General features: G+C 41.6%; 1 protein-coding gene across 1 annotated transcript in view; it reads left to right on the forward strand.

Moving 5' to 3' along the window:
* The window catches only part of LOC102468151 (interferon-induced very large GTPase 1), a 22,823-nt gene extending 13,081 nt beyond the window's left edge, over positions 1 to 9,742 (forward strand). The window contains exon 2 of the mRNA XM_014587667.2: positions 1,621 to 9,742. Coding sequence (XP_014443153.1) covers positions 1,829 to 8,896 — 7,068 coding nt within the window. The 5' untranslated portion in view covers positions 1,621 to 1,828 and the 3' untranslated portion in view covers positions 8,897 to 9,742. The remainder of the gene's footprint in view (positions 1 to 1,620) is intronic.
* The last annotated feature ends 9 nt before the right edge of the window (positions 9,743 to 9,751 follow it).

The following is a 9,751-nucleotide window of genomic DNA, read 5'->3' on the forward strand; positions in this document are numbered from 1 at the left end:
TCTGCTGCTAGCTCGTTTGCTGGAGGCTGAATTATCAGTAGAAAATCTTCATACCCTGAAATCTAGTTCGCTGGAGCCATGTGGAACCTTCTTCTGAAGGCCTGTCCTCTGCTGCTAGCTCGTTTGCTGGAGGCTGAATTATCAGTAGAAAATCTTCATACCCTGAAATATCTAGTTCGCTGGAGCCATGTGGACTTGTTAGCCATTTTCTTGGTTGTTTTTTGCTCTCTTAGTTCCGTTTTTTGCTCTTTAGTTTCTCTGAGATAGTACTCCCTTCAGTACTTCTTTGTTTAAAAAAAAAAAGTTGATTATTTTCTCTCTTTTAAAAATTATTTTATTTAACTTTATTTATTTAAATTTGACCAGAGAAAGGCAGAGTGAGAGGGAAAGTGAGAAAGTAAGCCACCAGGTTCAGGACTCGAACCATGGTCAGTGATGTGGGAGTCCAGAGCCCTTAATCACCACACCACCTGCCAGCCCCTCTTCAGTACTTCTGGAAGAACTGGTCTAGCATTAGTAAATTCTTTCAGCTTTAGTTTATCTGAGGATGATTTTATTTGTTCTTTAATTTTTCAGTTCTTTAGAGTTCTGTAATTGTGTGTACCTATACTACTCTTTGATCTGCACTAGCTACATGCCACTTTACCTCTTCTACTGTGTCAGTGCAGTATCCACAGTGGAAGCTTGGGGTTCAGATTTACAAAGAGGGCCTTCCCTCCCCTTTTATTAATGTGAGTGTGGAGAGATCTTCCACAGCCTCACAGTGCTCAGATGTTTGGAACTTATATATCTAGAATATACCTAGACTTATCAGGTCACTATGTAGCTGGGGATTGACCTGAGGTGACAACATGAGGATAATATATAAAATCTGTATGGTGCATGACAAAAACAGGATCTGATCCCCCCATCCTAACTGGACATGGATCTTGGGTGAAAGAGTTGCCTGTTCAGAAAGAGGTAAACTGGAATTAACACAAGAAAAACAGCTCCGCCCACCTTCTTACACTGTGGCTGCAGAAATGGGGAGATGGTCTCAAAGAATACAAAACTGACTCTAATCTCCCACCTGAACAGGCAGGGATCTTGGGTGAAAGAGCTGCCTGTATCTCTCTGCTCCTGTTTGGGAAAGAGAGTAAACTGGAATTAGCAGAAGAAATACAGCTCTATGTACTTTTTTATACTGTGACTGCAGGAATGGAAATATGGTCACAAGGGACCCAAAAAAGGGCTCTGAAACCCATCATAACTGGGCAGGGATCTTGGGTAAAAGAGCTGCCTGCTTTTATTTGCTCCTAGTTGAGAAACCACATATGCATTTGAAGTCCATCCCTCAGCTTAATGTTCTCAGTGGAATTGATTCTGTGTAAGAGGAAATGCCAGAATAAGGCTAAATTGCAACTCATCCTGACAGCTATGCAGGCTACCCATGTCAAGAGCACCAACACTGTCTTATACATACACACAAAAATGTTGAAAAATATAGTTAAAGCAATTAAACGAGAGGGGAAAAAATACATGAAGACTTACATCATTAGTATACTCATGATTTTGACCATGTGACTCCCACTTGCTAAGGTCAGGTCAGTCGGGCTAACTGAGTGTCTGTTTTTCACACAGCCATGGCCACAGCACAGTATACCCCTGATAAGCCTCTGCCCAGATGTTAAAAAGGACAAGATCTCCAAAAGATGCTGGACGAAGTAGGACTGGCTACTGAATACTAGTTGCTCAAACTGCAGGAGCACCTAGGAGTGACCTGTGCCCCAACTTTACAACACCTGGAAGAAAAAGATCTACAGAAGCTGAAATCCCACAGACAACATCCATGGGAGAAAAAGGCCCTGGAGAAGCTGTTTATCCTGTCACGCTCACATGGTCTTTCGTTACTGGAATCTCAGGAGGGGATTATCAAGAAAGAGCCACAGCAGGCAAAACAGGAACTGAAGGAGCTGAGGGAGGGAGGAGACAACAAGAAGAGACACTGAGGGCAAAAGAAACTGAGATGAGGCAAGCATTGGAGAACCATGAGAAAGATAAGCCACTTCCTCCACAACCTCTAGGGGAAGTCATGGAAAACATGCAGAGAAAGCCAAACTCAATAGAGGGGACACAGTCTCACAGGCAAAATCTCCCAGATAAAGAGCTATTGCAGTGGGCATCTGGAGGGCTGGCCCTGCAGGGAATTTATAAAACCCGCCTCCAAAGTGGCCTAATTGAAAAGAGAGAGCAGCTACTCAGTGTCCCCAAGGAATTTACACTCTCTGGCCCTGAGCAGCACACACGAATGGAAACAAAGGAATTTACATCATCCCAAGCAGAATCCATGTTCACTCAGACTATGGAGAAGCTGGGCTTTAGTATAACTGCCTCCATCAAGGGTGGAGGTTGGGGAATTAGTCTAGAAGCTGGAACAGACTACAGCAGACATTCAGAATCTCAGGAAACCAAACAGTCAAGTTCTGAGCATTCATATTTCTGCTCAGTCAAGTTTAAATACATCCCCATGGCCTCCTTCCACTTTTCTATTGATCAGCTCCAATTCTCCAAGGCTGCTCTCCAAGAACTGAAATGCATGGAAGGCCTTCTGGATCCAAATGCAGGTCCAGACAGAATCTCCTCATTGAGGGGCAGAACTGAACACTTCTTCGACAGTTTTGGTTCTCATGCTAACCAAGGGCCTCTGCACCTGGGAGGAATCTACTGGTGGAAGGCTGTTTCAGAGGGTTTCCAATGGAAACAGTTGGCAGAAGTGAAAAGGCAATCAGCAAAGGCCCTGGACTGTTACATAAGTGGCAGCTACAGTGGCTTTCAAGCAAAGGTTGGTGCAGGCATAAATGTGTCAAACTCTTGTTCAAAAACAGACACTCAGAACAAAACATTGCAAAATCTCCAAACCCAAATCCAACTCTCCGTGGCTCACACAGGTGGTCCACCAGAAGCCAATGGCCTTGTCCAGTGGGAAAATGGCCTTGGTGCCACCAATCAAACCTGGTGTGTCATTGACCGGGGACTTCAGCTGGTACCCATCTGGGACATCATCCTCACCAGCCACAGAACTGATTTTAAGAATCCCATTAAACTGGCTAATTTTCTAAAAGAGAGCTACACAAATCTGACTAGTCTCAAAGCTGACATCCAAGTTGGAGAGGAAATACTGAATGTTGAGAAAGAAGCTAGACTTTTCCTAGAGGATGTGAAACACTGGGAAATATCTGATCCTGAGAAACAGCTTAGAAAACTGATAAATTTCATGCAAATGTTGAGTCAAAAAATAAAAAGTTATGACATTTGGATTAATGTATGCCTCACAAATTGGGATCTGCAGAATTTTCTAATCAACATTGTTGACTTTTGTAAAACGTCTTCCAATTTTAATACTAAATTCATTAAATCTCAGTTACGCAGCCTTCTGGATCCACACATCTACGGAGTGACAAATTTTCCTCAAACCGACTCCATCATGCAGTGGATCTTCCAGTCAGAGCCACAACAAAAGCAAATCAACATCTCCAACTTTTCAGGATTAATTAAAATCTTAAGAGAGACCCAGAATGACCTCATGGAAGTGAAAGCCAAATATGATTCCCCAGAAAAGGTGGAGGAAGTTCAACGAAAAGCCACTTACCAAGTCAGCTTGGCTCTCAGCAGCTTCTTGAATTATCTCCAAGAAAAAGATCAGCCAGAAATGCAGCTCTTGCTACTTTCCATTGCGTCTGGTGCAGGTTATCATGAGGCAAACAAAACTTTTCAGTATCTCCTGGGTTATGAGGAGTTAAGCTTTCTACAGAATAAAATGGAAACTGCCCAAGATAAATACCAGGAGCTCAGAAATATTCGCAGCTACAGGGCTCAGGCTTTCCTTGTGCTCACAAGTCTGACAGCCACAGTTGGAGTCACTGCTCTTTCTCCAGAAGAGAAAACACAACGCCTGATTTTAATAAGACAACACAAGGGGCTATCATTATCAAAAGAAGTAGCACAAGTCCTCACCAAACTTGGGGCAGACCATGATTGGGAAAACCTAGAGAAAGACTTGAGATTGCTCATCACTGGGGATTATAAAGCCGTAAGCCCTTCTTTGCAAATGGATGTTATGATAAAGCAATTGCAAAGTCTCTTAGATGAAAAGAAACACTCCTATGAACCTCATGATAATAAAAATAAGAAGCAGGAAGTGATAGAAAATGGAGCCTTTCTAGACTTACTCCAGCGTCTAGGCCTAGAACACTATTACCCACAAAAGATGAGTAAAGCAAACTTCCACTTGATCTATAAGAATTCTGTGTACAACACTCATCCCAGCTCTGAACAGGAACTTCCCTTCTATTTTCTGCAGAAGCTACTGATGCTGGATTATGGCCTGAGACACTTGATCTTTGAAGATGATGGAAACACAGAACACCAAGTCTATCCAAGTGCTTCAAGCCAGAAAAATGTTTTTGATCCATATGAAGACTATACTGAAGATAGCAACAGCTCCACTGAACTTTTGATAACTCATTCCAGACCCCACATTCACCCAATGGATATCCAAATGGCAATCTTTCACTGTGCAGATGATTTTGCCAGACGATATATTTTGACCAAACTTAGCATTTGTCAGTTTGCCCTCCCCCTTGTGGTGCCTAATCCCTGCACTTTGCAGATTGAATTCTCTCTTTGGTCTCTTGGTCAAATTAGGAAAAGTTGGCAACAAGCAACAAAATTACCAAAAGGAAACAAGAGTTTCAAGAATTTGCAGATGTGTCACGTCTCTACCCCCATTGTGTCCTTCATTAGAGTTGGAAAAGACCTCTCTGCTTCCAAATCGCAGATCATGAACTGTGTTCTCAGTGAACGTAAACATGAGGTGTTTTTCCACCGACACTGCATAGGAAGCAGCAAAGACTGTCTCCTGATGGAGGGTGTAGTAGAAATTTGCTGGTTCTGTCCTGGAGGAGAAGATGAGGACAGATTTGACAACTGTGTGGCTTTCACCAATCTTCACGGAGATGCAAAGGAAAATCAGCGACAGCTCACATTCCTGCAGGAGATCTCTTCTCTCATTGTGGTCCTCATGTCAACTTCTGATAAAAATGAAGAAAACAAGAAAATTGTCCGTGACCTGTGCCAGTCACCACAACCTTTGATTTGTTTGCTTGATGACAAAGATAAAAGTAAGGACAAAAATGCTGACAAAAAAGTGATTATTGGTATCAAGGATAGAAATGAGGCAGAATTAACAAAGGAGCTCACAACTACAATCAGACATTTGCTAGAGCTCTCAGATATAACTCACAGTTTAGAGGATTGTTCCCTGATTGCTCACAAGCATGGGTTCCTTATTGATGAAAATAAGAGAGATTGCAAGGAAGCCAAAGAAAAGGCACAGGTTGTAATTGCCCTACTAAGAGAAATGAATGTAAGTCAAATGAAGGAAAACTTACTACCCCTTCAGGGACAACTGTGGCATCTGTGGTGTAAAAAAGACAAAGAACTTTATCATCTGAGAGAAAAGGGGAATCAAAGCATTGAACAACACAAGAGTGAGATTGAGACAGCAAAACAAATAATTCGTCGTGAACAGTTGGCTAGAGCCTTCCCTATCAATGATTTAATGCGATCTGTCCTTCAAATTCTCCAAGAATATTCAGAGACACACTGCAAACTCTACTTCTTGCAGTGGCTGAGTGTGTTTTTGGACAACTTGACTGCAGGACATTTGGAAAAACTACGTGAGAAGCAAAGATCTTTGTGGTCACAGGTACAGAATGAAAAGAAAAAGGTGCCAAAGATCACCTCCCTGAAAGGCTGGCAAAGGGAGATAGAAGCCATCTCCACAGAGATTAGCAAATGTACCTTGGGAATCGATCAACTTCTCAGAGAAATTGGCCAGATCTATGAAGCTCTGGAAGAGGCATCCTCCATAAATGATTCCCTATTTCTCTCCCTTCCCCAAATTGCTGCAGACCTGATGATATCTGGGGCACCCATTGAACTGATGGATGGAGATGTGTCATATGTGCCTCTAAAGTGGGTGGCAGCTGTTTTTGACAAGGTCTCTGAGAAACTTGGAGACAAACGGCTATTTGTTCTCTCTATTGTTGGCCTGCAGAGTTCAGGGAAGTCCACCCTGCTGAATGCACTGTTTGGGCTGCAGTTTACTGTCAGTGCAGGCAGGTGTACCCGGGGGGCCTACATGCAGCTTCTGAAGGTGGAGGAGACCTTCACAGAGGAACTGGGCTTTGATTTTGTGCTTGTTGTGGACACAGAAGGACTTCGGGCTCCAGAACTCAGCAATAAATGCCAGGATCGGGACAACGAGTTGGCTACCTTTGTCACTGGACTTGGAAACCTGACTCTCATCAACATTTTTGGAGAGAACCCATCAGAGATGCAGGATATCCTACAAATAGTTGTCCAAGCCTTTCTGAGGATGAAGCAAGTGAAAATATCCCCAAGTTGCCTCTTTGTCCATCAGAACGTGGGAGAAGTTACAGCTAAAGACCAAACCATGGAAGGACGAAGAAGACTAGAGCAGAGGCTAGATGAAATGGCAGCCATAGCTGCAGAACAAGAACAGTGCTCAGACGTAACTCGCTTCAGTGATGTCATTAAGTTTGATATCAAAACTCACATCTACTACTTTGCTCATCTCTGGGATGGCAATCCCCCAATGGCCCCTCCCAATCTTCGCTACAGCCGCAACGTCCAGGAACTAAAAAATAGAATTCTTATGACCGCCAAAGAGGAATCCAGGGGAAGTCTCATGAAGATATCAGATGTAAAATTCAGAGTTCAAGATTTGTGGAGGGCCCTGTTGAATGAGAACTTTATTTTCAGTTTCAGGAACACCCGAGAGGTGATGGCCATGAGTAAACTGGAAACCATGTATAATGAATGGACCTGGGAGCTGAGGAGTCACGTGCTGAGCTTGCAGAACCAGCTGATGAACCAGATTCAGAATGGAAAAGTACAGACATTCAAAACTTGCACACTTGAGTCTCCTGTTACAGAAAAATATGAAGCCGTCAAGCAAGAACTTTACAAATATTTTACAGAAGACCCAGAAAGTGAAATACTAATTCAATGGAAAGCAAATTTTGAACAGAAGCTAAGAATCCTTAAGGAGGGACTCATTGAAGACTGCAAAAGAAAAGCCAATGAACTTATTAGTTTTAGAGAAAGTCAAAAAAGACTGGATAAGAAAAAGACAGATTATGAAAGTGAAATATTGGAAAGAAGCCGAAATTTGGCTTTAAGTATAAAGGATAAAGAATTGAGTGAGGAAGAGTTATGTGAAAAATTCAATCCACTTTGGACAAAATGGGTCTGTGATGTGTCCTCAACTCTTCCTCAAGTTAAAGAGCCAAACATTGATGTGGATTCTGAACACATCCTTTTGGAATATTTCAATAAGGAGATCGACATTGCAGGCATACTGAAGAAAAATTCTGGAGAGCCCAAGTTTCAAATCAATTATGACAAACATGTGATAATGAATAAGAAAAGCTATTTTAGTACAAGGCAGTTGGGAGTCCAAGATATAGACTCCATTAATATAATTACTAAGCAAATCATTTTGAGATTTAATGAAACTATGAGTGATATTTGGAGGCAACGGCGTGATTACAACTCATGTTATTTTCATAAAATCTTGAAAATAATAGATAATGAAGTGAAATCAGCAGCCACTGAAGGAAGATACACATTCACAAGTAAATATAACATTGACTTAGCTTTGTGTTTATTCCAAAGAGCATCAGAGGAGTTTAAAGAAATACACAGGGCATTCAAGAGAGCAAACGATCCTGTGAACTACCTGGAAAGCAAGAAAGATGATTTTTTCATGAGTTTTAAGATCTCTTGCCAAGGAGCAACCTCCATCAAGACATTTGTTGATTTTCTGTGGCATAAGCTCACTCCTGCTGTTTCTACCACCATATGGGAAAAAATGCCTCCTAAAATTGCTGGAGATATGCGAGTTACCTGCCCTGCATTCAACGGAAATAGGTCTAACCTGGAGAAGCATATTCTTATCTCTCTGGCTGAAGAAGAAAACTTTGATAATTACTGGCAATACCTCCATAATTCAGAATTATTTTTCAGGAGCTACATTGAAAGCCATATTAAAAAATATTGTTTGGACAGAGGAGGTGAAAAAATAAAGACTTTCTTTAAAATCAGTTTAGAGGACATTAAGAATGCCATCCTCTCTGCCATTCTTGAATCCACAAGAGTAGCTAAAGATAAAAGCAGCACTGCATCTGAGTGGCTGGATTTGTTCTGTGATCATCTGGGGAGCAACATGATCTTCCCACGGAGAGACTTGATAAGCATTGAGCACCAGGAGATTAAAGATATTGAGTTTCTCAAAGAAGCCATGAGTGCAGCTTTGGATCCTGCAATGAAGACAGTAGAAGAGAACTGTTTGAGTGTGCCTGTAGAACTGATGGTCCCTGAAATTGAGAAAATGCTCTCTGAACATCTCTGTGGCTGCTGGAAACAATGTCCCTTCTGTGGAGCGATTTGTACAAACACAATTGCTACACACGAAGGAGACCACAGTGTTCCCTTCCACCGGCCTCAGGCTGTCAATGGATGGAAGTGGTATAAAACGGAACACTTTTCCCTTGATTGCTGCACTAGTTTGGTAGCAAGTGATGCTACCTTTCTTTTTAGAGATGACCTGCGAATCCCATATAAGAATTATCGGCAAGCAGGAGGGGATTATGCCACGTGGAGCATCACCCCAGACTCATCCACCCAGCCATACTGGAAATGGTTTGTCTCTCACTTCAGATCAAAGCTAGAAAATAAATATAAGCAAAATTTTACAAGTAAAGGTAAAATCCCTGACGAATGGGCCAAGATTACAAAGCAGGATGTCCTTGATGACTTGAAAAAACTATAATAGTCAATAAGCACAACAGATCCAATATCCGAATAAGAGTCACAGTACCGGAACAATCCTAATCCACCCCCTCACAATCAGAACTTTTGCTGTTTCTACTTTTAAAATGAATGATGTAAAAAAATATCAGTTAACATTGTAAGAGCAAAGATTTCCTATAAAGGACTTTCTATCCCTCTGCCTCAATTTCTTCTGGTTTAAAGAAAAATTACTAAAATATATAAACATGTGGTAAAAATAAAAATCCTCTTAAAATAGCAACTGTAGAGAGCCAGCAGATGGCATAATGGTTATGTCTCTGCACTTTCATGTAGTGAACCACGGATCAAGTACCAGACCTGGTGACTTAAAACTCATGCCCTGTGAGTGTGCGTGCATGCCCAAAATCCCAAGAAGAGAATGGAGGAGAAGGGATTGCACTGTGGCCATCCCCACTGGGGGATGTTTTCTCACTTTCTGTCTCTCTGGCAAACACATGTGTCCTACAGCAAAAATCTCTCTTTGAAAAAAAATCAACTTCAGAATTTAAACTATTGTTCAGAATACTGTTTTTAAAAGCAACAACAAAATAATAAAAATAATAATAATTTAAAAAAACAGTTTTCTGTTTTTTGTTTTTTTGTTTTTTTTTCTCACAGAAAAGTGTTCTAACAGAGAAAAACTCACAATCATTGCAGGCTACAAATGTGTATAAAATAATTATGTGGTAGGCCAGTCAGTGGTATCCTGTTTGAGGTAGCTGGTTTCCACACGGAGAACTGGACAGTTCAACTTCTGGACTGGTGGCTTGAAAAACACACCAGGCATGTCCAAAATACTAAGAGGAGAATGAAGGAGAGTGATTGTGGGGGGGCC

Source organism: Tupaia chinensis, unplaced genomic scaffold (assembly GCF_000334495.1).
Source record: "Tupaia chinensis unplaced genomic scaffold, TupChi_1.0 Scaffold000230_1, whole genome shotgun sequence".
Taxonomy (NCBI): domain Eukaryota; kingdom Metazoa; phylum Chordata; class Mammalia; order Scandentia; family Tupaiidae; genus Tupaia; species Tupaia belangeri.